Below are 27,159 nucleotides of genomic sequence, written 5' to 3' on the forward strand. Positions count from 1 at the left end.
GGCAAGATCTATGAACACCTAGTTCACCAGCGCCTCGCCACCTGCATCGAAGACCGTAACCTGTACCCTCTTACCATGTTCGGTTTCCGCCAACATCTCTCCACCCAAGACGTCCTTATACAAATTAAAGAGCAGCTCCTCGACCACCTCAGCCATGACACCCCCAAAACGCTCCTCACCCTCGATGTCAAAGGGGCCTTCGACAACGTTACGCACCAAGCCATCCTCGATAACCTCCACCAGACCGGTTGCGGCCACCGCACCTACCAATTCGTCTCCGCGTTCCTGCGGGGCCGCACTGCCACCCTCCGGCTCGGCCCCCTCCAATCACCTACCTTCCACACCCCTGCCAAAGGCACACCGCAAGACTCCGTAATTTCCCCCTTACTCTTTAATACCGCCCTCCTCCAGCTTCCCAGTCTCCTGAATGCAATCCCCGGTATCCACCATGCTCTATATGCCGATGACCTCACTATATGAACTACCAGCGGCTCCAGTGGCGCGCAACAAGACGCCCTCCAGCAAGCCATCAACACCATCGTCGCCTACCTTCACCCCAGAGGCCTAACGGTGGAACCAAACAAATCAGCCCTCCTCGTTCTCCGATCCCGCACCCGCGGCCACGCCCCACAACCCACACCGGACCCAGAAGTGACCATCCACGGCACTTTCATTCCCCAAATCACCACCCTTCGGGTACTCGGAGTTCCTTTTCACTACGACGGCTCCGGCGCCATTCTCCTCCCACAGCTCCACAAAACAATCACCCAACTTACGCACCTCATTCGGCGCATCCGCGGCTCCACCTACGGCCTGAAAGAATCCGACACCTGCAAACTCATTTAAGCCCTCCCCATCAGTCACCTCAAGCTGCCCTTTCGTCAACCTCAAGATACAAGAAGCTAACAAGCTGGACGCCCAGATCCGCAAGACCTACAAAGCAGCCTTAGGCCTCCCTACCCACACCTCCAACACACGCCTCCTCCGCTTGGCCTCCACAAAACCCTCACAGAAATCTTGGAAGCCCAACGCACTTCCCACCTGCACCGACTCTCCCTCACACCGGCTGGTCGGCGGGTACTTCAGGTCATCGGACGCACGGCCCCTGCCACCCCACACGCGCCACAACGTATTACCCTCTCCATTCATCAACGCGTCCACGTCCCTCCCGTCCCCAAGCATATGCACCCCTTCTACAACCAAGACCGCCGCAACGCCCGCGTCCGATTCCTCGAAAAACGCTACGGCACGGATCCCAACACCCGCTATACCGACATAGCCCAGTCCTCTACCCGCCACAGTCCTCACCAACGAGAGCCGACTTCCCACCGCGGCCTCCTACCACCACATCCCCACGCTCACCGCCGAGTCCCTCACCATCGCCCACGCCGCCCTGACCAACTGCCACCAACCCTACCTGACCATAATCACAGACTCGCAGCAAGCCTGCCGCCTCTACCAAGCCGGCCTCGCCCAGCCAGCAGCCATTCACCTCCTTCAACGCCTCCCTGAAGATATTGACCTCTCCATTGTCTGGACCCCCGGCCACTCCGGCCTGGCAGGGCATGAGGCGGCCCACGCCGCAGCCCACGCACTCATTACCTGGGCACTTCCCTCGCCTCGCCTCGACCAAACAACTCCCCCACCCCCCGTCACCATAGTACTGGCGCTCTTTGGCCTTGATGCCCTTGCGCCAAGAAAATCTAACATCATCATCACCCCGACCCAGCAGCCCTGACACCTCTCGACCCCAAGTAGAACTCCATCCTCTCCCACCACACTAACTCCCGACGGTGATACCCCCCCCCCACACACACAACCGCCCAACAGGCCTACATCATCCGCCGACTACAGACCAAAACGTATACTTTAACCACATCATCCTATCCCACATTTCCCCTTCTTTCTTTCCACCCGACTGCTCACATTGTCACATCCCTCTCAACACCTACCACCTCGTCTTCTTCTGCCCCCAACACCCACATCCCCACCCCTCCTTTCCCCTGAGCAGTGGGAGTCCGAGCTGACCAGCTCCGCACCGAAGCGCCAGGTCGCCCTGGTGCGGCGCGCACTGGAGGCAGCCCGGACAAAAGGCCTCCTGGACTTAGGAGAGGCTAACCACGCCCTTCTACCCCTTCCCTTTGGCTCAATAAACGTTTTGCTACCCGCCCCCGCAATAAAAGTGCTATTCAGCAAACGATTTCCGCTGATCATCTAAATCTCACAAGTAGCCTGCAGCGCTTTGCGTCAAGCCTTTTGTGCGACTGCGTAATTGCGTGCGGTAATACTGCGCCACGCAAAACGACGAGCTTATCTCCCGTGTCACCGCTTACGGCTGCCACCGCGGAAGGGAAGCGTCCCTCGTGGGTGGTGGTGTATGCAAATTAAACGGGCCCATGCGAAATGGCGACACGTCGAGCCTGTCTGAGGTCCGCGCACGCCAATTGCGAGCTATCTCCATCCCAGCAGCCACCAGAAGCCTCGCGCTCGCTTGCACTATACAAGCCTGACGTGCCCTGTACTTATAGCTAACGCTATGCGCCAACTTCTCAACCGGGTAACACCCAGCGTCTGACCGTCTGCATCATGGTCGGTGGCCTGAATGGTCGTAAGATCTAAAAGCACGCGAAAAAAAAACTGCAACGGGTGCATATCGTCCTTCTTTCCCTTTTTTCTGTTCGTCATTATTGGCTGCCTTAATGATTTGTAATCAATGTATATGGTCGTTGTGAGTAGAAGTAGGGCTAGTGATTTTGTTGCCTATTTTGTTCTGACGGGATTATCACGGACGTAACCCGCCGCGGTGGCTCAGTGGCTAAGGCGTTGCGCTGCTAAGCACGAGGTTGCGGGTTCGATTCCCGGCTGCGGCAGCCGCTTTTCTGATGAAGGCGAAAAGCAAAAACACCCGTGTGTACGAGATTTCGGCGCACGTTAAAGATCTCCAGGTGGTCAAAATTAATCCGGAGTCCTCCACTACGGCGCGCCTCATCGCCTGTGTTACAATCGTTACAATCAATCGATCAACTATCACGGACGCCTTGCCGCCAATACATTTGTGGCAAGGCGCCCTAGCAGTGCAGCATTAACCTTTTAGAGCGAAAGGTGGCTGTCGACGGGAGTAACGCACCGGTTGAGGATTGGGGTGTCGAAGCCCCTCTTCTTCCAGTAGGTCTTGTAAGGCTGGGCGAAAGCGAACAGGAACTTCGCCAGGGCCCCCTTTGACTCTAGCACCACCTCGATGCCCTTGCGGATACGGTCCAGCAGGAGCTGCGGGAACAGCAAGTCACCGAGAGGAGAGGGGAGAGAACAGCGTGAGATGGTGACGGATGAGCGAAGCCTCGGCAGTTGCCATTGATGACGGCATCGCAGACACTTCGCCTCGTTTTAACTGTCACACAGGTGAGTGTGTTGAAAAAGATGGAAATTATCTAAGTGGTGGTTTCTGCGCTTCCTTCACTTTATTCACCTACGCGTCATTCAAAGCGTGGCTTTACGTGCCGAACTTGCACCTGGGCTGTAAAATAAAAAGATGACTGCGGCTTAGCTCAGCTAATCTTGGGTATGCAAAGCAAAAGCTTGACTACAGTGAACTAGAATATTCTAGTTCACTGTAGCTTGACTTTGTCTGGTTGAGGCTTGGTTTCGCTTGGTTAACCTTTGATGTATCTGTATAGCCAACCACGGCTCAAAGCCGTTCGGTACCGTGCAACGCTCACAGGAGGAGGCCCGCCGAACGCGGCGAACGCGCCGTTCCTCTTTGCCGGGTGCGAGACAAGTCTCGCAGCCCGAGACGACCCAGCGGCGCATGCGTGGGAGGCGGCGGAGTTGGTCGGCTGACGATTGAGCAGAACGACTCAAAATGGGATCTTGTGTGCAGCGCCGAAAGCGGGCCCGATGAATCACGCGATGCGCTTCGAGGGGTGTGTCGCAGGGGGTGTGTCTCCGGTCAACAGGTCAACTTGCGTATCCGACGCGAAACCGCTGGACGAAACTAGTAAAGCTTTGCTTTAAAAAACTCCCAAGCATTTCCCCGAGGGTGAACATGGTTAAGTGCGAATGCACGGGGTGATGCTATGAGGGGGAGTAAAGTTAAAATCCGTTGGCATTCGCCCGTGAGCGCGCGCGAGCCGACCCACGGAGGTCTGGCAGTTTATCGCTGCATATATAGGGGGGTACGCTGCGCCGAGCGCGCCGAGCCAGGTGGCTGAGAGAGGAGGCGAGCGCAAGGGGAGAGGGACAGCGGCGCACGGCAGCTGCAGCCGAGCGAGGGGGAGAGGAGAGAGTGTGACGTCACGTTGGAGAGAGAGGCGCGCGGCAGCTGCTGGGGAGAGGAGGCGCGCTGTGACGTCATACCATGACGTCACGGCGCGAGGAGCGGTGTGGGGAGCGGCGCGCACCCGCGCAGCCACGGCGAGGAGGCGGAGCGAGCGCGGTCACGTGGTGAAGTGACGTCACCGCGCCGTTGCTACCGACGCTCCTCTCCGCTCCACGCCATTGCTAGGGAGAGGAGGACTGCGGACGCCGCCGCCGCCGCCGCCGCCGGCGGTGGAAGGTTTGGGGTCGCTTATAAAGTGCATTCGCACTTAAAACATGTCTTGTTTACGCAATTCAGGGCCACGTTACACTGACTTCTAAAGCAAAACTTGAGCCACGGGACCCTCGCCTCACAGCCGTGCCCACAGCCCACCGGGGTGTAGCTTTATAGGGACCTTGCAACACCCTCTTCACCTTTTTTCTAAATCCTTAGTACTTTCAGAACGTAGTAAATAAGCATACCCAGTACTCAAAACAGGGGGCCACAAAGTACCCCAGCCAGTAATTTTTGCTGTATGCCCATCAGGTAACTTAGAAACTTGCTCAAAAGATTTTTCTCCCTTTCCCGTTCTTGGCGTTCTTCGAGCGCTCGAATTACGTCATTACAGTTGTGTCGTGGCCATTGGCCGGCTTGCTTTCAGTTGCAGTGATAAACGCATTCCGTAGCCACTTTCAAAAAGACCCACAAAAGCAAAGCAAAAACCGAAAACCGATCTGCTGCTACGAGCAAATCACGCAGTGCCTCTCCGTGCTGGTGATAACTATAGCTTTCGCAGTGCTTCCAGACGCGAAGGAAAGAGTGAAAGCATTTAGCAGAAGTGTTGCAGAGTCTCTTTAACCCATAAATCCCCAATTAAAACAAGTAGATTATGTGGCCACGAAAATTTACATGAGTCGTACTGGCTCTGGGCTCAGCCAAATACTTTGAAACTCGTCGAAAAGATCGGTCCTTCCCCGGGTTAATAAATCCCCGGACATCCTTTGACGCCGCAATGTGTCGCTGCCGCTTCTAATAAGAGCGCAACGAATGCTGAGAACACAGGTAAAAAGTACGGATGACGATGTTGCGGTGAGCCAACGAGAAAGTACCGTGTGTGCTGGCGGCGGCTATAGCTCTCAGACACAAATGAAGGAGCAAAAGATTTTATCTCGCTTGTAAAGGTTAGTTTAATTAAAGCACCTTAGGCAGCCTATATACAGCAATCCCTCGTTATAACGAACTCGCTTTGCTCGAAATAACGCTTTATTCAAAATTTCTTCTGGTTCCATTCCAAATGCATGCATTTTAGGCCGCATTAATCGAAGAGCACGAAGAGCTTGACCCGCTTATAGCGAAGTGGCGAGCGGAGGCGTCGCCGAGCGGCGGCGACTCAGCGCGAGTAAGCTATCAACATGGCGGGTCACCGCAAGCTGGTGTTTCCCCGGTGATTTTCTCGAGCCGGTCATGCTCGATTCGCCCCATCCGACTTTAGACGAACGGTTCAAATGCCTGGTAGGGCCATTGAATTTTGTTCCTGGACATTGGTCAATGGCGTGGACGAGATGGTGCGCAAACACCGACACTCGTTCCATAGAATCAGCAGTGTCGGCAAGGCGCCAAAGAACTCTTGTGTCGCAAGGTTAACGGCTGCACTGCTCGGGAAAAAAATGCCCAGTCATCATGCAAAGCCCCTAGTGTAAAACCGATCGGTTCATGATTGCGCTATGCACCCACAATGAGCGGTTAATCGTTTTTTGGCTCAACAAATACAACCTCACACTCGAGCCAGTGCGTTTGCGGAGATTTCCAGCGCGAACTCGCGTAGCGTTCCGCGACGCCCGCATGCCCCCTACAAAAGTGGCCACTGCCACTGCCACCTTTATGTGCGGCGACCGCAGCGTCATGCAATGCTTGGCCAAATTAGGGCAGCGGTTGCTCTCGCCCAGCAAGAGCTTGAAACAGCCAAAGCTCGCTGAATAAAGTTTTGCTTCACGGAATACATGGTGTTTTGATTCCTCACACCTGTGGCGCAATTAAAGCTCAAATACTTTATAACTTATCTCGAGTTGTCGCTTATATTGGAATAAACGCAAGGAATAAGGGAACGAGAAGTAAGCCTGAGGGAGCCATCATTTTGTAAAACATGTGCGGCATTCTCGTAGCAAGTATCTTGAAACACACATAGGTATACACCTTAAGTGCAGTTTCACGAAGCGGTATGATAGCAGTTTCTCCCAAACACAAGGGACGTCGCACCGGCCCATACACTTCATCTTTCTTGGCGATTTGTTTTCAGGAAAATATGGCAAGAGTCTATAGACGACAGTTTGAAGAACTATGGGTCTCTGCATGTTTTCGGATTCTTTGATAATTATTTTGCATTTGGAGTACACTAAATCTACGATTTTCGACGAAAATTCTCTAGCATATATTGCAAGCTTCGTTAACTTGCTACTCTGGAGCTGACCTATATTGTTATTCATGAAGCAATATACCCGTTTTGCTAAAGATGTAGGCCTACACTTATTTGCCTATATAGAGGCAAATCATCATGGTTCATTTCGCTGGCGTTGTCTGTCCGTAAGACTTATCATTATCCGCCTTTAATTACTTATACGATGGTGTGCGCTCTCGCGTAAACATTTTATGCTCATAAATACAAAATTCTTGAGATAAAGTCAGCTGCATTCTTTGGCCGGGTGGCTGAACCCAGGGACAGACAGACAGAACAAAATTTTTTAAGTACCCAAGAAAGACTATCGTCTTCAAAAGGAGTCGCCGGTCCCGCCGCTCCTCACTAACGCGAGAAACTGAATGACGAGCGGGGCTATTCCTTGGGTGAAACAACAAACTAGACTATTCGCTACTATTCCCTATTAAAGAGACACTGAAGTGATGTGTAAACATTGCAGGATTACTAGCGCAAATTGTAGTCCAGAGTCATAGACCATGTTTCGACCACTCTGAGTGCGTTTACGGGAATTTATTTAATAGAAAAATTAATTCAAAAATGCTGCCCTCCTCTCTGCATCCTCGCCCTTTTTTGCGGCGTTTTCGTGTGACGTCAGGAGTAAAGGACTAGGCTTGACTGTGCTACTGCACGGCTCGCCGACGACCTTCGGAGAGAGTCAGTCGGCCCAGCGTTTAGTCTGCCGGCCGCCGACGAGTTATCGCAATTCGTTCGCTCAGTTGAAACTAAGCCATGACACGTTTGTGAATGGAAGAATGTGCCTTTCTCTATTTTGTTAGTTTGTACACTATATCCAGCTCGAAGTCCAGGTCGCTCCACACAAGCGCTGAACAAGCGCACATGCGACGCTCCGCTGACTGGTACGCTAGTAGGAAAATCTAAGGCTACTTGAAGGAGGGAGAAGAGTCAGCGGAGTCACCATAGGTACTAAGGAAATAGAATCAAGTGATACTTTTACAGTACAGCGTGAAACTAGGGAGCAGGAAGCACTTTTTTGCGCTGGGAGAACAAGCACAGCGGTCAGCAGCACGACCACACATCTGCGAACGCTTTTCCGTCTAAGAAATGCAATTGCTAGACGTGAGATATTGTGGAAGTTTTGGGGACGCTTACTGCACGAGCGCTATACAGCAAATAGTCACCTAAGCTCCTTGAAATGCTAAAACCAAATAAAAATGTGAACTGGTTATACATTATATACCTTATATTTCCAAGGGAGACAGCGTTAGCGATTCTGTTCAATTACTCTCTGTAACTTCTTACCGCCCAATTAGTCTCACAAATGTTGATTATAAAATATACATGAAGGTGTTGGCTAAACGATTGCAAACAGTAACGAATATCATTGTTGGCCCGCACCAAACCTGCGGAATTAAACGAAGAACAATATTCACTAATATACATACAATGAGAAACATCTTAGAGTGTTGCGATGCGGATAATGGACATGTGGCAATACTTCAACTCGATCTTGAAAAATGACCGTGTTGCACATGAAATTTTGTTTTGTATTTTGGAGTACGTGAATGTGGGTGCTGCGATACTGGATGGGGTGAAAATGTGTTATCGGGATTGCTTCGCTAGTCTTATTGTGAATAAGCAAGTTACGCCAGGTATTCAGCTTCTATCGTCGGTTAAGCAAGGCTGCCCTTTGAGTGCTCTGTTGTTTGCCATCTACTTGGAACCGTTTTGTTTAAAGATTAAGAACAGTGGAAAAATAAGTGGTTATAAGTTCTTTGAGAGCGAAGTAAAAGTATTGGCATATGCGGATGATATAGCCATAGTCTGCAGCGACAAAGAAAGTGTTCGAGAGGCAGTAAAAGAAGCTGGAAAGTTTTGTAAACATACGGGTAGTGCTATAAGCTGGAAAAAGTCACTAGGTTTCTGGCACGGGGAGTGGGAAGACACGCCTGAGGTTTTTGGAAATATGCAGTGGACGTTAACTCCGGCCAAATACTTGGGCGTACCACTCAATAACTACAGGCAGCCTACCGAATTTTGGACGCTGGAAACAGAACGCGCAAGAGTTCAGACAACCCGGTGGGGTGGGAAGGATTTGTCGATGTTTGCACGAGCTACTGTGTGCAACTTATTTCGTGTAGCCAAAGTGTTCTATGTCCCTCAGGTGCTGTCCATGACGAGAGTTTCTGTTCAGAAGCTACACAGAGTGTTTGCGGTTTTTATTTGGGGATCGACTTGGGAGCGGACCAGCCGCTCGAACCTGTTCCGCGCGGTTCGAAAAGGAGGCTTGGGGCTCTGCCACTTGTTTCTGAAGCAGATTGTGTCCAGGTTTTGTTTCTTAAGGGATCAGAATAATCCCTTTCTACGTACTGTCATTCAAGTGCGCCTTCGTGATCACATACCTGAGTTTGTTGTGTCCTCTTTTGGGGGTAGACGAACTAGTCTATGTGGTTTCATGCGCGAAGTTGTATGGGCGTTCAAATTATTGAGAGTGAGATTTTCGATTGAGTACTTGAGCAACGTACCACGCAAAAAGTTATATAAGGACCTCATTGATGTTATGTTAGCCATTACCCTATACAGGTCTACGTATGCAGTGGGAAGGGAAGGTGACGTGCTCGGTAGGGTAAAGAGAATGTCCGTGCACGCCTCCGTTAAAAGTTTCTTTTTTCAGCTCCACAGTGGCACGCTTCCTGTAAAGCCATGGCTCCACGAGAAAGGATTAAACATACATTGGAACATTAACTGTCGCATATGCTTAAAGCCTGAAACTATTGACCACATTTTTCTAGACTGCTCAAGAAGTGCAGCTTGCTGGGCCAGTTGGTACATTTTGAAGGTGAAAAAACCAGCGAAATAGACGGAAGACGTAGAAGAGACGAGACAACACACACGCTGGACTAGCAACTGAAAATTTAATTGAAAAACAGAAACAACCAGAGAACGACCAAGCCTACGCATGCGCAACAAGTACGCACGTTCTGATAAAACGCTATCGAAATACACTTTTTTCCGCTCAGCTTTGTAGGAACGCGATCTCTTTATCGCTGAGGGTAAAAAGAGGCATAGCCACATTATGTTTCCGCAGTGCACTCCAAAAAAGCTGTGTCCACGCAATCCAGGAAAGCCTGGACTGTCAGGCTCAGAGGCTAAATGCAGCGGGGTTTCCCAGCACAGTGCTTACGGCAGTCGCTGAGTGCCTCCATGTTAAGCTTAAAAGGCAACAGAAAAGTGAACAAAGGCCTGATGAAAACAAAGAAAAAAGAAAATTTCAAGTGATGCCTTACCTTCATAAAGTGTCACACAACTTAAAGAAAATTGCTTCGCGGCATGGTGTGCGATTAGTGTTTTCCGCGCCATGTAAGCTGTCTGGGTTGTGCACGCGCATTGAAAACGCGGGAAAAAAGAGAGGTGCGTGTAAAACGAAGCATGAAAAGCAATTCGTAAAGTGTGACGAAAGAGTCATTTACAACATTCCGTTGACGTGTGGTAAGGTATATATAGGCCAAACAGGTCGATGCATCAACGACCGGTTACGAGAGCACTGCGCGTTGATCAGAGGGCAAGGAGCCGGTCATCTTTCTTATCACTGTCGTCAGTGCAAACGTCAGGGCAAATGTGAGGCTTTGTTTGAAAAAGTGACGATTCTGGGAAGAGGCAGGACTAAAACAGAGAGGGAAATAATTGAATCGCTCTACATCAGCCAACAGGAAGAAGGAAATTGCGTGAGTGTTTCTTCCATCTCCCTCAGCGATAAAGAGATCGCGTTCCTACAAAGCTGAGCGGAAAAAAGTGTATTTCGATAGCGTTTTATCAGAACGTGCGTACTTGTTGCGCATGCGTAGGCTTGGTCGTTCTCTGGTTGTTTCTGTTTTTCAATTAAATTTTCAGTTGCTAGTCCAGCGTGTGTGTTGTCTCGTCTCTTCTACGTCTTCCGTCTATTTCGCTGGTTTTTTCACCTTAGACTGCTCAGACGCGAGATTTCACTGGGACATCCTACAGCGCACTGTTAAAAAGGACCTGCCCATAAACCCTTTCGGGATCCGTTTTCTGTCTGTGTGGGATACAGGGGGCGTGCCATTCGACATGTTTATGTTGATCAGCATGCACAGCTTGTGGCGCACAAGGACGGCTGACAGGCATACCGATCCCAATGCGGGGCCCGCCAGAGAGTATTTCATTGAGAGTATGGTCAACATACGTGAGGTACACAAAGTGCTAAGCGAACCACCTGAATGGTTACCAATGCTTGATGACCTTGTTCAACTGAAGAGATTTTAAACTTGTGTTTATCGCAAAGGTGGCGAATGTTATAAAATCACTGTAACCTAGTTTTTCGTTTGAGACAAACGGTAATAAAGAAAAGAAAAAAAAAAGCTTGTGGCCGAGTGGTTTGAAGCGCTGCATTTGTTATTTTGCAAGTCGCAAGTTTGAATCCCCCAGGGTAGATTCGTTTTTTTTTGTAAGTTGATTTTTTTCGTTTTCGGCCGATGTTTTCTATACTGAGTTCATCATTTTTGGGCCGTAACGTTCACTGCTCCACGAGCGAGTTCCCAGAACGCGCGCAGACTTACACTGACGCGCTAGCGAGTTCTCGTTGGCGTGCTGTTGCCATAAGCACCGACTACTTGCGGGCAGTGGGCACAGGGTAGAATAAGCAGACCCTTGGCCTGGTGCGAACACTCTTTTTACGATACAGGCATGAGTGAGGTAAGCTCCAAATATGGGGGGAAAGCGCATGGCATTTGAGCGTCTGCGGTGACGCGGATGGTGTTCATCCACTGCGTAAGCCTCGGCTAGTGATTGCTACGATTCCAAGCCGTCCTGGGAGGCTTATCTTAGGCATTTTACAGCCGACAACACGGCAGAAGCGCGGTATGGCGATTACTGAGATATCGAGAATGACCATGCAACGACAACGTCGGATGTCAAGCATGTTGCTTTACAGAACCGAAACCGAACCTTGTTTGAATGCTAATCTTGGACATCGTCCAATCATGGTGCCCCTCCTCCCGACGTCACAGCCTTTAGTTGGTGCGGCCGCCGCAGACCGCGCATGGTAGTTGTTCTTTTTTCGGGCTTTATAAAATAATTACCGACTTATCAACCGGATAAACGATGAAAAGTGTGTTAATTTGAGCCAGTCTACGCAGTGCAAGCAAAAACGGGAGCTTGACAAATTCACTTTAGTGTCCCTTTAAGGGGGTGTTACGAATCGGCCAGCGCCGCCGTACTGTCCCGCATCACTCCTCGGCTGTGCGGCGAAGCCACTCGTGCTCCTTCGAAAACAGGCGCAACCATGTCGGTGGTAAGTTGCGACAAGCCGCGTCAGACGCTTCGCTCTCAGCGCATTTCAAAACTTCGGCGGTTGCTTGCGAGGCTCGTCTCCACGCTCTTCCAGGACACAGAGGCCCCGGCGATCGCAACGGAGTCCTCCTCTCTCCCCTTTCTCGGACTCAACGCGCGCCGAGGCTATGAACGGCTTACGAACTCTGGAAAGAGTGTTGCGTGTGTCTGTGACGTTTGTGCGTGTTCCAGCTTGTTTGCGTTTGACCGTTATCGCTTTTGGGTATAGACGGTTTCGCTGTTTGTAAGCAAACATGAATGCGCCGAACGGTTCGCCCCAGAAGACTTCCGGTGCGGCACTTCCGGTAATGGTTTCTAATGGTCGCGGCCGTCCCGGCGGTGTTTGCCTGTGTGTTTGAGTTTGTTGCTGCATTATTTCTGGCACATTCCTTAAAGGGAAGGTGAAGCGGTTTTAGAATTAAAAGAAAAGTTGACTAGCAGCAAGTACACATTGAATAGTTCATGTGTACGAAATATTTTCGCAATACATGCAATAGAAGCGGCGCAATGAGCAAACAAAAGTGGCCCGATGCCCCGCCCCCATCTCGCCGCGCGATGCCGGAAGACCCAAGAGCGCGGGCGAAAACCGGCTGAAAAACGTCATACCTGGACTTCCGGCCGGATCGGCCGCCTCGGCTATGCTCTTTTCGCCGTGTTTCCTTGTGAATGATACTTGTTGTTGTTGTGGTTGATAGCACTCACTTGTACAATTTTCGTGTTCAAAAAGTATGCACGAACGCCAAACGAGGCATACGTTATCATGCCGTATTCTTAAGCAGAATAATGCCACGCCGGGATGCTTGATAACATACGGAAGCGACAGCCGAGGTGGCCGTGCTTGATGACAGAGAATATACAACACTACGTTAAATACTTTGTAAACCGCTCCAATGCGGTTTTTTTTTTTTTTTTTTTTTTGATGTGACGGACGTGAATGTTCACATTAGATTCTAGATTTAGGAAGGATGGGAAATACTGCTGTACTTTGGCCGGGGATGTTTTGTTCCATTCCAGAAACCAAGTCACATTTGTTCAGGAAATACTTGTTTCATTAAACGCGTCGGTTTTCTTTCTCTATGGGCTCAGGACAGTGTTCAAAAAGGCAATTTTTTGGCGAAACTAAAACAAGGGGCCAATCCTGATAGAAGTTCTCTCCCGGCTAAGAGGTAAACAGTATTCCTAAAAAGTAAAAGAACCAAGACAACCAGATTACTTATTTTGCAAGTATACATGTCACGATAAGGTGATGTTTGTCTGGAATTAAAAAAAAACACCACTCCGAACCACCATCGTGCCATAATTTGTGTTGACTGCGGGGGCCTCATTTTTTGTCCAAGATTCCGTGTGGCTGCATATTATAACCTGAAAAGCACTTGTTTTCACTAAACCTCAAGTGTGCTCCAGTGATAGTCGGTGATATATATAATGATGATGCTAAAAAAAATAGGAGTGAAGAGTAAATATACGGCCTCTGTCCGACTAGCGCGGTAAATGCTTAAATCTAGAAATGCTGAAACAGGCCAACGATTCATTATCACAAACGTTTGGTGATTGTTACCTAAAGTAACGTAACTACAACGTAACTGCCTTGTCCGACTGGTCTGTTAATTATAACGAGGTGGCCGTAATATTGTAGCAGAATGCGCAACGCACAAGCGAAAATCAAGCCCTACTACAGCCAATAATGCTGAGCAGGCACTATTGTGCTGCAGTGTTTTCAGAATAAATGCATGTGAAGCAGTAAGACGCCACTCATCGAAGTGCAGCTAGCAATCGCGGAGGCGCCGTAGCGCCGCTGCCGAAATTGCGCGCGCGTGTGGATCTGTGTACGGGGATGAGTAACGGGGTTGGGGTGGGCGACAACGAACAAAGGAAATGCGGAAGCAGAGTCTGCTTGTTGGTTTATGCGTGTACCGGCAAGATGTGTCTCGCATATACGTTTACAGCGCATGAACGCTATTTTTTCGCGCAGTGCACGTACGTGCTTTTCGCTGGTAGATTGTTTATAAAACGCCCATTAATCTTCGGCATAAATGGTTTTGTGTATAATAAGAAACAGTTAAGGCAGTACCTAATATTAACATAAGGTATAAAATCCCCCTATGCTGGTTGCCTAATTCAAAAATATTTTGATGGAACCCACTAGTCGACGTCACAGTCACTGCTTTGGGGTTCTCTGTCGTGTAAAGCAAATTTAAGCTCCAAGATAATTGAACCAACAGCACGGGAAATTATAAAACAAACTTCCAGTCATGTGCGAAAATTAAACTGCAAGCTAAATTGCCGCAAAGGCAACCGTGCGATCGTTCGCAATGCTTCCGACAACCCGCGCGGTCGAAGGGTGTCCTCCTTTGACGTCATGACGGGCGCAACCAATCAGGGGCGCCAAAAGACGAAAAGCGCGCGTCTTTCAAACGGGGCCGCTCTTTTTGCAAGATAAATGCCACTTGGACTCATGTACGATAAATTTCAATGTGATATTCGGAATCAGCGCGCAAGAAACTATATAACTGTTAATCTAACTCAAATTTTTTGGAAAGCGCTTCAGCTTCCCTTTAAGATGTGTTTACAGCGATGTGCAGCGACTACATGACTACTACTGTGACAACACTATTAACAACGTCGTAATAATGAACACCACTTTTTCACATAAGAAGGGGTGTGTACGGTACGCCACTTCACATAAACGGAACCTACGCTTCATCACACGTATTTTAGGCTGCATAAAGCGGGCTAGTTGACACACTCAAACGTTTGGCACACATTACGATAAATAGCTTTCTACTGCGCTTGTGTCACAACGGGCAGTTTTAATATAGATCGGCGCCGATCGGAATCGGTCGCGATATAAGGTGTTCAGTGTGACTGAGATAACAAAACGTACTCATTATGTGATGACGTCAGGTGCGGCTGAGTCACGAGAACAACTATGGTTTACTGACTAGTACACTATTCATGAATCAAACTTTCAAGTTAACCCGCCTACATGTAGTCCGCGCTCACACGGAAAGGTAAATTAGCTGGGGTGCGACGATTTCCATTGGCGGCAACACGACAAACTACGAGTGAGTTGCTCGCACCGATGAAAACCCAGTCGCAAGCGTCGCTCTCATAAAAAGCAAATGTAACGGCGCCACTGTAATTAGCAACAAAACGTGGGCAACGCGACGTACGCTGTGCGGCGATTCATGCGGAGCGCGGCTACTTTGGTGTCCCGAGTGTTGCTTCAAACAGTACACATCCCTGGTAATTAAGACTCTAACTACAAGAAACACCTTTACAGTGTATTTTCGGCGTAGCATGCAGCTTTGCTGTCCAACTAAATCGTCACCTCGGTTACTGTTATGGGTGGAACACGAAGGCGTCCGACGTGATCCTTGTAATTGGGGACCTTAGACTAACGTCTGAGCATCGCCTCTGTGCAATTGAAGCACACGTTGGGCTTTACTTCCCTTTGATGAAGTGAACAGAACAAATCTGCGCGCTCTTTGTGGGAGCCAAGTTTTTCCTCTTGATAGCTGCAAGCCAGGCGCTGCTTCTGCCTTGATCTCTCGGGAAACATAACGTTCTGACTTCCGATAGCAAATTTGTTCCGGAACGCAGACTGCATCCCGGCACAACACAGCAGTGTCTGAGTCGCGAGCGCTTCATCGGAATAATTTTATCTGCCGAAATTATCGAAACACAAGCAGCTGCCGCCGCCAACGCAGGCTGAAACCACGGTAAAACAATGTAAACAGGAAGCTTTCTAGGGCACGTTTCCGGTGAACGCACAATGTTGCCAGAGAGCGGCGAGCGCTGGCGAAACCGTGTATAAATAGAGCTGCCCAAGCGTTGTAACTCATTCCTGTTAGAGCAGCGAATCGATGTTGTCGCTCTGCTCGAGTCCTGTATTGTAACCTCGCCCGTCGGGGCACATTTCTTTGGCTTCGGCTCACCTCTCGCTATGAAGTAAACAGTTACGTTGGCCTATCAGCTCTGGGCATCTTCCCGGCTGCAGTCGGCCTTCACGGTCGCAACAACTGGTTGGCAGCGGTCGGATGGCAACTTCGTAACACCTGAAGCCAGCGGTGCGAGACCCAACACCACGGACGTCAAGGCGGCTTTGGACTTCGCAGAATTCACGGCGGTCAAGGGTGAGTGCGAGACTTTTCTTCACTGAGTTTACCAGGCTTCTGAGGATAGCTGGTAGGGCGTGTGTTTTTGTCGCGTGGGTTATTCGCGCAAAACATTTTTGGAGCAGTGGGAAAGCAGTACTCTAGACCGGCCATGAATTTGAAAGCGTTGAAAAAACCGCAGTTGTTGGAGCTTGCAAAAGAGTTGCGCTTGGATGTTACGGACGCGCTGAGAAAGCCAGAGCTGATACAGGCTATACTCGCTGTTGGGGCTGACGATGATGAGCTGTCAGATTGCATTGAGCTGATCAATGACAGGGAGACCGCTAAGCGTCAGGCTGCAGAGGCAGAGGCTGAGCGCAAGCGTGAGGAGCTCGAGAGACGGAAACAGGCACGCGAGGAACGGAAGCGAGAACATGAGAAATTTTTACGAGAACACGAGGAAAAGATGGGATGGTACGCCCTCGATATCGAGCGCTTTGAACAGGAAAGAAGGGAGTTCGAGGGAGAGAGACTCCAACGGGAGAACAAGCACCTAGAGCACAAAATTCAACTCGAGCAGGAAGAAGCGAAGCCTGAGTTTGAATTGTTGCTCGAAAAAGACCTCGTTGTCGGGGAAAGCACAGTGCCAGCGCTGCTAGTAGCAGACGCTCGGGAGCGCGAGTCGGAGGCGACGGTTGCGCCCCAGCAGCACGTCAAGGTTGCTGAGAGAGATAACGACGGCGCGACGGCGCATTAGCTCGGACTGTCGGCAGAGGCGGCAGAGGGCAGTGCGTGTCCACTGAGTGCGATAATGTGTCAGCGTTTGAAATTTGGAGATCTCGGCGGAGTGTTCGGACGGTTCAAATTCGCGGGAGGCCATGGAAATGGCTACCGGTCTGATCATGAACATTTCGCGAGATAGCGAGGTTTCGCTGGAGTGCGTAAACCATGGGGCTACCGAAAGACAACACGAGTCCGCTGAAACGGAGGTTGTTTCTTCGGACGGCGGCAGTTCAGAAGAGACCGACGTTGTGGCAAAGCCTGCAGCCGAGGCAGCGAACGCTTTGCACGGTTCAGTTGGGAGTCCTGACGATCTCGCCACTGAGCAAGCCGATTCCGTCCCGCCACCAGCTCAGGTAACTGACCTCGAGCAACGGCCAGCCGAGCTCGTAGAGACTCCGATGATGCGCGCAACTGAGCCGTCTTTTGAGACGGAGCAGACTGGTTGTCATAGGCGTGCGCACAGGGGGGGCAGGGGGGGCGGCCGCCCCCCCTAATCATCTGAAGGGGGGCGCCAAATTTGCCCCATACCGTGCCGATGTAACACATGAAAGTAAAAGTTTCTGCTCAGAAATATTTCGTGTGTGTTACAATTCCATCGTATTGAAATCAAAATTTTATAACTATCCCTCTTTGCACTGCGTTCGGACCGTTAGGCCTTCACTGGGAAGAGGTGTGGAGTTGCTGTAGGGAAAGGGGGGGGGGCGGAGCGCCGTGATAAGACTTTGCCCCCCCCAAATCGAGAACTCTGCGCACGCCTATGCTGGTTGTAGTGTAGTTCTAGCAGTGAGGAAGGAGAACGGGAACACGCTTCGGTCTTCGCGTGCCGAGGCTGTCGCTGAAGGCGCGAGGGACGACGAGGTAGTCACTGTTGGGAACTACAAGGTGTCTAATGAGCACGTAGTGCCCTTGTCACTCCCAGCTGATGCTCCCGATGATAGGCCAACATCGGCTGAGCTAGTTGAGGTTCCGGTGTCGCCTGTGGCTGAGCCAAAGTCGAAAACCGACCGGCCTAGAGGAGAGAACGACGCATTCCGGCGTTTGCTTGCCGAACGCGTTCGTGAAAAGGCGAGCAAGAAGGATAGAGGGAAAACTTCCGCGCGTACTTCTGGCGCGTGTTTCAGTGCGGGCATGCCAAGGGGCAAAGCCGTGGGCTCGCATCGCGCCAGGGGAACGCCGCCTCCAAAAAGGAGTGCGCGCCTCTCGTTTGAACGTTGGAAAACCTCGTTCGCTCCTCCGCGCGCTCGACCTTTGTCGAACAAGACGACCGGTGTCATTTCACGCGGTCGCAGCAGTCGCTTTCAGAGAACGGGTGCACCTAAAGTGCGTTACAAATTGGGGAAAGCTCGGAGCAATGATGAGAGCTCGAATCGCAGCTCTCAGCGCGAGAAGTCGCTTGTAGACGCCTGACTTTCTCAATTTCATTGTTTTTCCTGGAGGAGGTTTCGCCCTTTACGATTACGTTTTTTTTTGTGTGTGTGGGACATTTCCAATCACGCGAAATGTCACCTTTCAAGTTTGTCACTTGTCTAAAGTACTGTTGGGCAAAAATATAACTAGAGTAGTTAGTTATTAGCGTATTTTATCGCAACTAAAAGCCTGGTACAGCTTCAGTGTGGATTTGTCTTCGCACTTGCTGGCGATGCGGTTCTGTCTTCCTGTGTTGTTCTGTTGCTTGCCTGACCAAGCCAGAGATGTTCTTGGGGAGCCACTACTCGTCCCGTGACCGGCGCGGTGAAGCTCCAGCACAGTGTCGTACAGCCCAGGCCTGGAGTCGAGCGTCTGCCGAGCACTTCACTTCGACAGCATCCCTTCGGACAACGGTTGAAGACCCTTATCCATCGGGATCTCGGACCCCCGGCGGAGAAGCTGTTACGAATCGGCCAGCGCCGCCGTACTGTCCCGCATCACTCCTCGGCTGTGCGGCGAAGCCACTCGTGCTCCTTCGAAAACAGGCGCAACCATGTCGGTGGCAAGTTGCGACAAGCCGCGTCAGACGCTTCGCTCTCAGCGCATTTCAAAACTTCGGCGGTTGCCTGCGAGGCTCGTCTCCACGCTCTTCAAGGACACAGAGGCCCCGGCGATCGCAACGGAGTCCTCCTCTCTCCCCTCTCTCGTACTCAACGCGCGCCGAGGCTATGAACAGCTTACGAACTCAGGAAAGAGTGTTGCGTGTGTCTGTGACGTTTGTGCGTGTTCCAGCTTGTTTGCGTTTGACCGTTATCGCTTTTGGGTATAAATAGGGCTGCCCAAGCGTTGTAACTCATTCCTGTTAGAGCAGCGAATCGATGTTGTCGCTCTGCTCGAGTCCTGTATTGTAACCTCGCCCGTCGGGGCATTGTTCTTTGGCTTCGGCTCACCTCTCGCAATGAAGTAAACAGTTACGTTAGCCTACGGCTTCTGGACTTCTTCACGGCTGCAACAGCGGCTGGCCGCTCGCATCATACACGCTACCACTCGTATGTCGGAGGCCACTGAGCTCGGATCGGGTGCCCCCGCCCGGTCGCAACAGGGGCCAGCCAGACAAAACACAAGTTTGGTTCATTCGAATGATTGCCTCGTTAGAGTCACTTTTAACGTAAACTTCGCTCAAATAAGCTACATAATTGGGAAAGAAGGGAAGGGCCATGGGACTCACTAGCTCATTACCCGCACTAGGACATATGACGTCATATGCACAGCTGTGCGATTGGCTGAGGCAGGCAAAAGCAAACGCAAGTTAGGGAGACCTTATAAGCTTGCAGAACGAGCTACTTGCGCTTCAATGTATTGCACGTTCATTTTATAGCAGTAAGAATGGTTGGGCAAACAATGGAAGTTATGAACGTACACGTAAACATAGAAGTACCAGCGCGTACTATGCCTGTTAAAGCTGCAGTGCGGCGCTTTTGGGTTGTCTCACGCGACACTGGCAGACAGCGACACTGGCAGACAGCGACCCTGCGCAGTATGGTGGCGCCATCTTGGAGGATTCACGGTAAAAAAGGCGTTCCGCAGTACGCTGCAGAGTAAACAGCGCACTAACGTACGCGTGAAGACCTGTCCTTGTTACGTCATAACATACGTCACGAAACGCAGGATTTGGCGGGAGAATCAGAATTTTAAATTAAACGCATTAATTTCTCAGTGAATAAAGCATCGCTTTATAATAAATGAATAAAGCATCACTATAAAACACCAAGTCTTTCGAATAAAACACACTTGTATTTTGACTGTATGACCCATTTAGAGGCCGGAGTCATGATCCTTGTGAGGTACACTGATAGGCCATTCAGCAGATTTAAGAACGAATCAATTTTCGCCTCTTCGAGAGGGAGAATGACGCGCCACTTTCTCGCGTTAGTGAGGAGCGGTTTGATATAAAGTGCGTTTTCTTTTGCTCGCGCATTAATACATCCTTCGCTTGCCTAACAGTTCATTCGATAGAGCAAGGAACTTTGTGTAATACTGAAGCCAGCTAAACGAGTGAATGGAAAGCGCAGAAAGACCTTCCACTCACCGGCACGGCAACCATGAGGGTAGGCTTTAGTATCGAGGCGTCTCCAACGACTCCAGGCAGTAGTGCGGTGCCCTGGTTGACGAGAAGAGCAACGTTAAGGCCATTAAGACAGAATATTGGCGCCGCAAAGGAAACCTTAGACAATGAGGCACAGCTAAGTCCTGGTTTCGCACAAATCTTTTATGCATACACCTGGCCATCTCTTCCTGCCTTATGCTGTTGAAGAACCTTGTTCATTGCATGAAGGTATTTTATGTAGACGCACCCAAAATGAAAATAAGGCTGTCAAAGCCAGGAACATCGCAAGACGCCCTACCTGTATGCTTACCTTATCAGTGAGAGTAAAGGGGCTTGAGTAGCCAATCCGCACGCCCAGCGCCATAAAGGTAACTTCTGAAACAGATGAAACGCGCACAAAATTACGTTAGTGGCAGAAAGACCCAACTAGGGCGCCATGTCAGAAAGTTTCCATTTAAAGGGGCGCTGACATTATGAGATGGCTTGTGCGGATTAAACATTGTGAGATTACTTGTTAGGAATAAAGTCTGGAGTCCGTATGGTATGTTTCGGCAACTCTGGGTGCGTCTGCGCAAGTTTATCCAGCATAAAAACTAATTCTAAAGTGATGTTCCCCTTTCTGCATCCTCCTCACCGATATTTTATGATGTTTCCTAGGCGCGCAATATTACGCATTGACTTGACTGCTCCGACTCCACGGCTCGCCGAACAACCAATGGGTCGTCATAAGTTGATCGGATAGCGAAGTGAATGAGCTTCGACAAGACTATCGCCGTGAATAATGTGGCTGCGTTTTGTCAGTTCGCACGGTGTATTAATCATAGCAAAAGTCTGTAAGAAGCTCATATGCGATCTATATATACGACGTCTCGCTAACTTAGCTTCACTGGAGTTGTAAGCTGCATATGCGCATGCGACTACTCTTGTAAGAAATATCAGGTCAGGTAAGGGCAGGATAAGTTACAAAAGTTAATATAGCTAATAAAGAATTAGCATCAACCGAAGCTTTTATCACAAAGCTTAAAACCAAGGCCCATGAAGCCCTTTTTGCGCAGTGTAAATTAGCAGACCGGTCAGCAGCACGACCACACTTTTGCTATCGCTTTTCCTCGGGAGCCTTAACGAATGGTGGTGATAAACTATAATGGCTAGGGTGCATCTTACAGCACAAGCGTTATTAAAAAAATGATCAGCTTAATTAGCTGCTGGCAATGCTACAACTTAACAAGTAAGCGGCAATGTACATCATGATGGGGTAGGCGTCCTCGTAGTATACTTGTTATTTCTACATTCCCGACTCGCTATCACTGTGCTATCTCAGTACATTTCCAGCGACAAAAAATGGACCTGCGTGCTTTCAAGCTCAGCCTGAGTTGTACGGTGAATTATGCGAGTGCTATATAACCATGCAAATTGGATGGACTCCCGAGCGGTTTTTTTAGCAGCGGAGTTCGCTGTTGCAGAAAAAAATACCAAGAAAATATGGAGCGCTCGTGAGCGCGTACCTCGCGGCGACCTCCGACGTCCCCGGCAAGCGCAGCGGTTTAAGAAAAAAAAATGGCACGAACCGCGAGGAGCGAGAAAATTCCGAGCGCTCGTGAGCGCGTGCCTCGTGCCAACCGCCGAGTCTCCGGCTCGCGCAATGGCTTTTGCAAAAAAATAAAAAAAAAACCTCCAGCCCTAGTTCTACCACGCGTATAATGCTTTCCACGAGGGGCACGACGGTATAGATGCATATGGAGATGACTACAACTAGCGCAGTTCAAAGCAATGACGGAACATGCAAATAAACAATTTAAAACATTTACAAGTGCGTGGTGATGTGTCCTTCAGTGCTCACGTATAAAGAAACCCTGCAACTTCTCTATGGTTCAAGCCTTGCACGACCTAGTGCAAGCTTCGCCAGTTGAGCTGGTGGAAGTATACAATTCTGAGGATCACTCTGAATCCACCACTCGCCGGGAAGAAGACGACGACCTCTTCGGTGCATATGACGATGATTACTAGCACCGCAACAATGCAAATAAGCAATGATACTGAAACTTAACTATGAGTCGGGCAATGCTAGGCCTACAACAGCTTCGCCATTCAAGTCTTGCGGTGAGTGCAAACTGCCCTGAATTTTTTTAACAGGGAAGCTATTCAGCAAATCGTAATTTTTCGTGTCCGCAGTTAAAAATACCAAGAAATTGCCGTGCACGCGCACATGAGCGCCGGCCTTGCGGTGACCGCCCGGCAGTTAACAAAAACGAGAAAATGCCTAGCGCTCGTGTGTGCGTGTCTCGCGTCGACCGCCCAGCTTCCCCTTGGGTACGTTCGTCAAGCTAGGCATACCCAATGAGTGAGACTGGCCAATATTGCGGCGACCACCCAGCAGTTAAAAAAATTAAGACGGTGACGAGCGCTCGCCAGTGCGTGCCTCGCGTCGGCCGCCCAGCGTCCCCGGCGCATGCTCGTCAAGCCAAGCATACCCACTTAGGAAAATTGGCCAAGTTTGTCCCCCCCCCCAAAAAAAAAAAACAGCGTTTGCCGTAATCATGGAAACACTTGCTCGGAACGAGAAAGACTCCAGCGTTCGCCGTAATCGTGGAAACACTTGCTCGGAACGAAAAAGACTGCAGCGTTCGCCGTAATCGTGGAAACACTTGCTCGGAACGAAAAAGACACGTCATATCGTACGCCCCTCCAAGGTGATTTCCAATGATTACCCCTTGCAAAAAAAAGGAGAGAAGCTCGCACTTATAACAACAATGATGCAGTAAAGGTCGTTACGGCAGCGAAAAAGCACATCGGCTGCAATCGTGGACTAGGTTGCGTACAGCTTCGCTACCTTCAAGTCTTACGCGTTAGTGTAAGCTTCCTTCATTTTTTTTTTTTTTTGGTTGGCCTTGTGTCAACGCGCCCCTTATGACCCTGTGAGTACCACATAGACGAGCCAGGTAAGCTCCGAAGGTGTGGGAGAAACGCTTTGCCGCTGAACGTCTCTGATAGCCCGGATGGCGTCCAGCCACTGTGTACGCCCCTGGTTGTCCTTATGCGCTATAAGTGGTACTATACTTGGTCACCTTGTGTGGTGTTCGAAGGCCTATCCGATCCATTCTGTGGCCGTCCACGTGGCGGATCGCGGTATGACTGTTTCTGAGGTATCGGGAATGCACGAGCAAGGATAACGTCGTACGCTAAGCAAATTGTTGCAAGGGACCGAAACAAACTGATGTGAACAATTCTCCAGAAGAACCACAAGAACTACAATCTGGCACATATGCCTGTTGCAAATATAACTAAGTTAAGATCAGGAAGTGAAGCCAACTGTCAGTTCGCTGTCAATTTCCTTCCTCCAGAACATAAAGCGCTACGACCGCTTGCGCCCGCGTGTTTTAAACAAAATAACTTCTGCGCAAATACAGCGTCCAATACTCAGATGTTTCTTACTATCTCACTCCTACCGGCCAAAAAGTTATAACGTTGCTGGATATTGCTACGATGAGTACCTCGAAACCAAATACACGTCGCCGCACCAAAACAGGTGTGTCTGAAAAATTAGTGAACCGCCAGAAATTCTAACCCCTTTTCTAGGCCATTACGTTCCCGCCACCATCGTATATATGTACCTCTAGCGCTTCGCGCGTGCATGGTGATGCCATGGGAGCGGGTTAAATTTAGGGACCATTGAGACAGCCTACATCTTTGCTTCATTCAGTGCATGTGTTTAAGTTTGACCTGTGTCTGCGTTGCCCTGTTCGGCGAAGTTGTTTGGGTAGAAGCCATTACCAAAAAAAGCACTGCTATCTTTATTTTCACAGTTGGCGTCCTCAATAATGCCGTTCAGCATTCAGAGACGGCAATGTTTGCAATCGAACAGGATCGTGGCGAAAAGCGGCGGGAATCCCGAAAAACCATGGATCGGATTATGTGAAGTGGAGCTGAAAAGGAGTGCTAAGATGCTCGCTGAAACCGGTCTTGGCGCCGTCTGTGAATCCTACAGCTGCACTGGAGCCGAATTGCGCAATGCACGAAAATAATTATGCTCAAGTTTGGGTTTTAGGCGCCGAAGCTGAGCCTGTGCTGTGAGGCGCGCCGTTTCATAGGACTACGTATTAATTTAGATTACGGATCAGGGTGTATTTAATGCGCCTATCGTTAACGTCTTGCCTGCACGAGTGGTTCGGTTTTCTGTCTCCGTAAGAAAACCGACGGCGGCGGCCAGTAATCGGACACGCGACCACGTGCTCAGCAGAGCTATGCCTTATAGTCATGCAGCCACCGTAGTGGGTGCACAGGTATAATCAAAGGTAAAAGGAAATGGTTCCTGTACTCTCAGACTCAAGTGCACTTCGCATACCGGTCAGTGCAGTACAGGGAGTAAGAAAACCGTTCGCGGAAATTAAAGTTCGCTGCTATAAAAATCACACGCATTATATAACAGAGAAAATGGTAGGGGTTCGCTATCCGTACTTTTAGATGCCAAACCCAAGCAACTTTTTTTCGTAGCATCTCGGGGCTATCTTTTAAGCACACAATCTGCAACACACACTGTTTGCAAAAGGGAAGCCATTGCTTTCAAAACAAGGGAAGACAAATCATGCCAGAAGCATTCTCGACACTGCAATCCGGTTTATATTCTACGGGCTCGGGCTTAATTTTATGGCGTCCAAGCTGGCATCCCTGGAATGTGGCAAACGCCAACAAGGCGTCCTTCTAGCCAATCAACACTAGCCCCACATTTGCTTCTTTATAAAGAGCAGTACCGCACCGTGAAATCATACTGAATTAAAATTGTCGGACTCTCATCATTTGCGGCCATAATAAAGCCCCAAACGAGAGAGAGAGAGAGAGAGAGAGAGAGAGAGAGAGAGAGAGAGAGAGAGAGAGAGAGAGAGAGAGAGAGAGAGAGAGAGAGAGAGAGAGAGATGCGTGCAAATCGCGGCAGCCTCAACCGCCACCTCAGTGACGTCCCACATGCTTTAAATAAGGTTTCACGTTATTTCAGTCTCCGGAATCTTGATACGGCCCTATTTCAGAATAATATTTATCCTGTGTTCATGCGCACTTTATACGCGATAAACGAGCTTGCAATACGGTAGATGCCGTCCAAACTCGGCTTCGTTGACGCGGTACAGTCGACGTCTCGAATCGGCGAGGGGTATAGTGCCAGGGCAGAGAACCTTTCCCACACACGTGTCAAAAAAGCGCATGATACCTGACTGAAACAACAGCACAGGGGCTGAACACTGCCAACTTAAGCCGCGTGCCAGAGTGATCGATCGAGAGTACGTGCAATGTTTGCAACTCCGCTCTGGTAATTCGGGTTTCTGGTGTTGCAGTGGGGCATTAGAGCGCTGCGTTGTACTATTGAAATTTCTCTGGAAGGAAACTTCTAAAAAAATAGTTAATCGGTGATAGCAGGGAATATTTTACGTTTGTCAACATGACACGTTGCTGTTGCGGAAATACAACTTTCCGCTGCGACCGTAAAGAGGACACGAAAAGAGGTGTAAGCATTGTCCAATGACTTTCTCCGTTGAATGTGAACAGAATGTCGCTGAAATGCAGAGTTTTAACACCGAATCTGGCTTGGAATCAATTCGCAACGTTATTCGTGAGACCATCGTAGACAGAATCAAATATCAGGAAGAGAAGCGCACGTGACGACATGGTGAAGCGCGAGAGAGACGACAGCGGCTGAGTCTCAATTTTTAAAATTTTAGCAACACTCACAAGAAAAATGACTTTCTGTCCGTAATTGGCATGTCCGTGTTCGTCACATGACCCCCCGAAGAATCGCCGTTAAAGAGACTGCTCTAAGACCACCATGAAGGCGCTAGAAGGTTACTGGCTCAAGAAATATCCATTATGAACCCAGAACGATTATGCCGATTTTTAACCAGATACGTTACATCACAAGCGCAAGTGGCGACACCAGGGACTACCATGCTTTGTGGCAGAGAAAACTATATAGTATAAGCTAACATTAGATTGATTGGTGATGGGGTTTAACACGCCGAAACTATACAGGTTATGACGCGCGCCGTCGTGGGGGACTCCGGATTAATTTTGACCACCTGGCGATCTTTAACGTGCGCCGAAATCTCGAACACATAGGTGCTTTTGCTTATCGCCTCCATCAGAAAAGCGGCCGCCGCGGACAGGAAGCTAATATTAGAGCATAACACACAATTTCCACTCAAGAAAAAGTTTTGGCTTGCACGCCCCGGCCGTGCGTCCCTAACATAAATTCCGTTTTCCAGCAGGTGACACGGCAGCGCAGTCAGAGGTAACATATGTCAGCAAAATCACAATCCATGCATCAATCGACCCGTAAAAAGACGCAATTTACCCTGAATCCATATTAACACCTTAAGAATTGGTTAGGGGAAATACTATTACTGTTTTTAGACATTTGAATGGCTTACATACATGGCAAAAACCAGTGCGAGGTTAAAGAATTTTTGAAAACACGTTATCGTCTTTCACTTACTCTAAGGTGTAGTTCCCAAATACCTATATTTAGTATACCCCACACTATAATAACCGCGTACTTCCGAAATTTCAACTCTCTAGATACAGCAGTTACGACCGACCCATGCCCTGACCGACCGACAAACCACACAACAAACTAGTGTGACGTCACTGGGGTAGTTCGTGGGGCGACCACGAAGGGCGCCTGGTGTTCACTCTGCCGGCTTTTCGAAAC

General features: G+C 49.6%; 1 protein-coding gene across 1 annotated transcript in view; it reads right to left on the reverse strand.

Moving 5' to 3' along the window:
* LOC144151073 (long-chain-fatty-acid--CoA ligase 4-like) overlaps window positions 1-27,159 on the reverse strand; it is a 110,545-nt gene that overhangs the window by 28,851 nt on the left and 54,535 nt on the right. The window contains exons 9-11 of the mRNA XM_077682294.1: window positions 20,776-20,840; window positions 20,448-20,519; window positions 3,128-3,267 (exon numbers count right to left, since the gene is read on the reverse strand). Of these exons, the coding sequence (XP_077538420.1) occupies window positions 3,128-3,267; window positions 20,448-20,519; window positions 20,776-20,840 (277 nt within the window). The remainder of the gene's footprint in view (window positions 1-3,127; window positions 3,268-20,447; window positions 20,520-20,775; window positions 20,841-27,159) is intronic.

This window comes from Haemaphysalis longicornis, unplaced genomic scaffold (assembly GCF_048455015.1).
Source record: "Haemaphysalis longicornis isolate Haplotype H1 unplaced genomic scaffold, Haemaphysalis longicornis Haplotype H1 scaffold_1, whole genome shotgun sequence".
NCBI classification, from domain to species: domain Eukaryota; kingdom Metazoa; phylum Arthropoda; class Arachnida; order Ixodida; family Ixodidae; genus Haemaphysalis; species Haemaphysalis longicornis.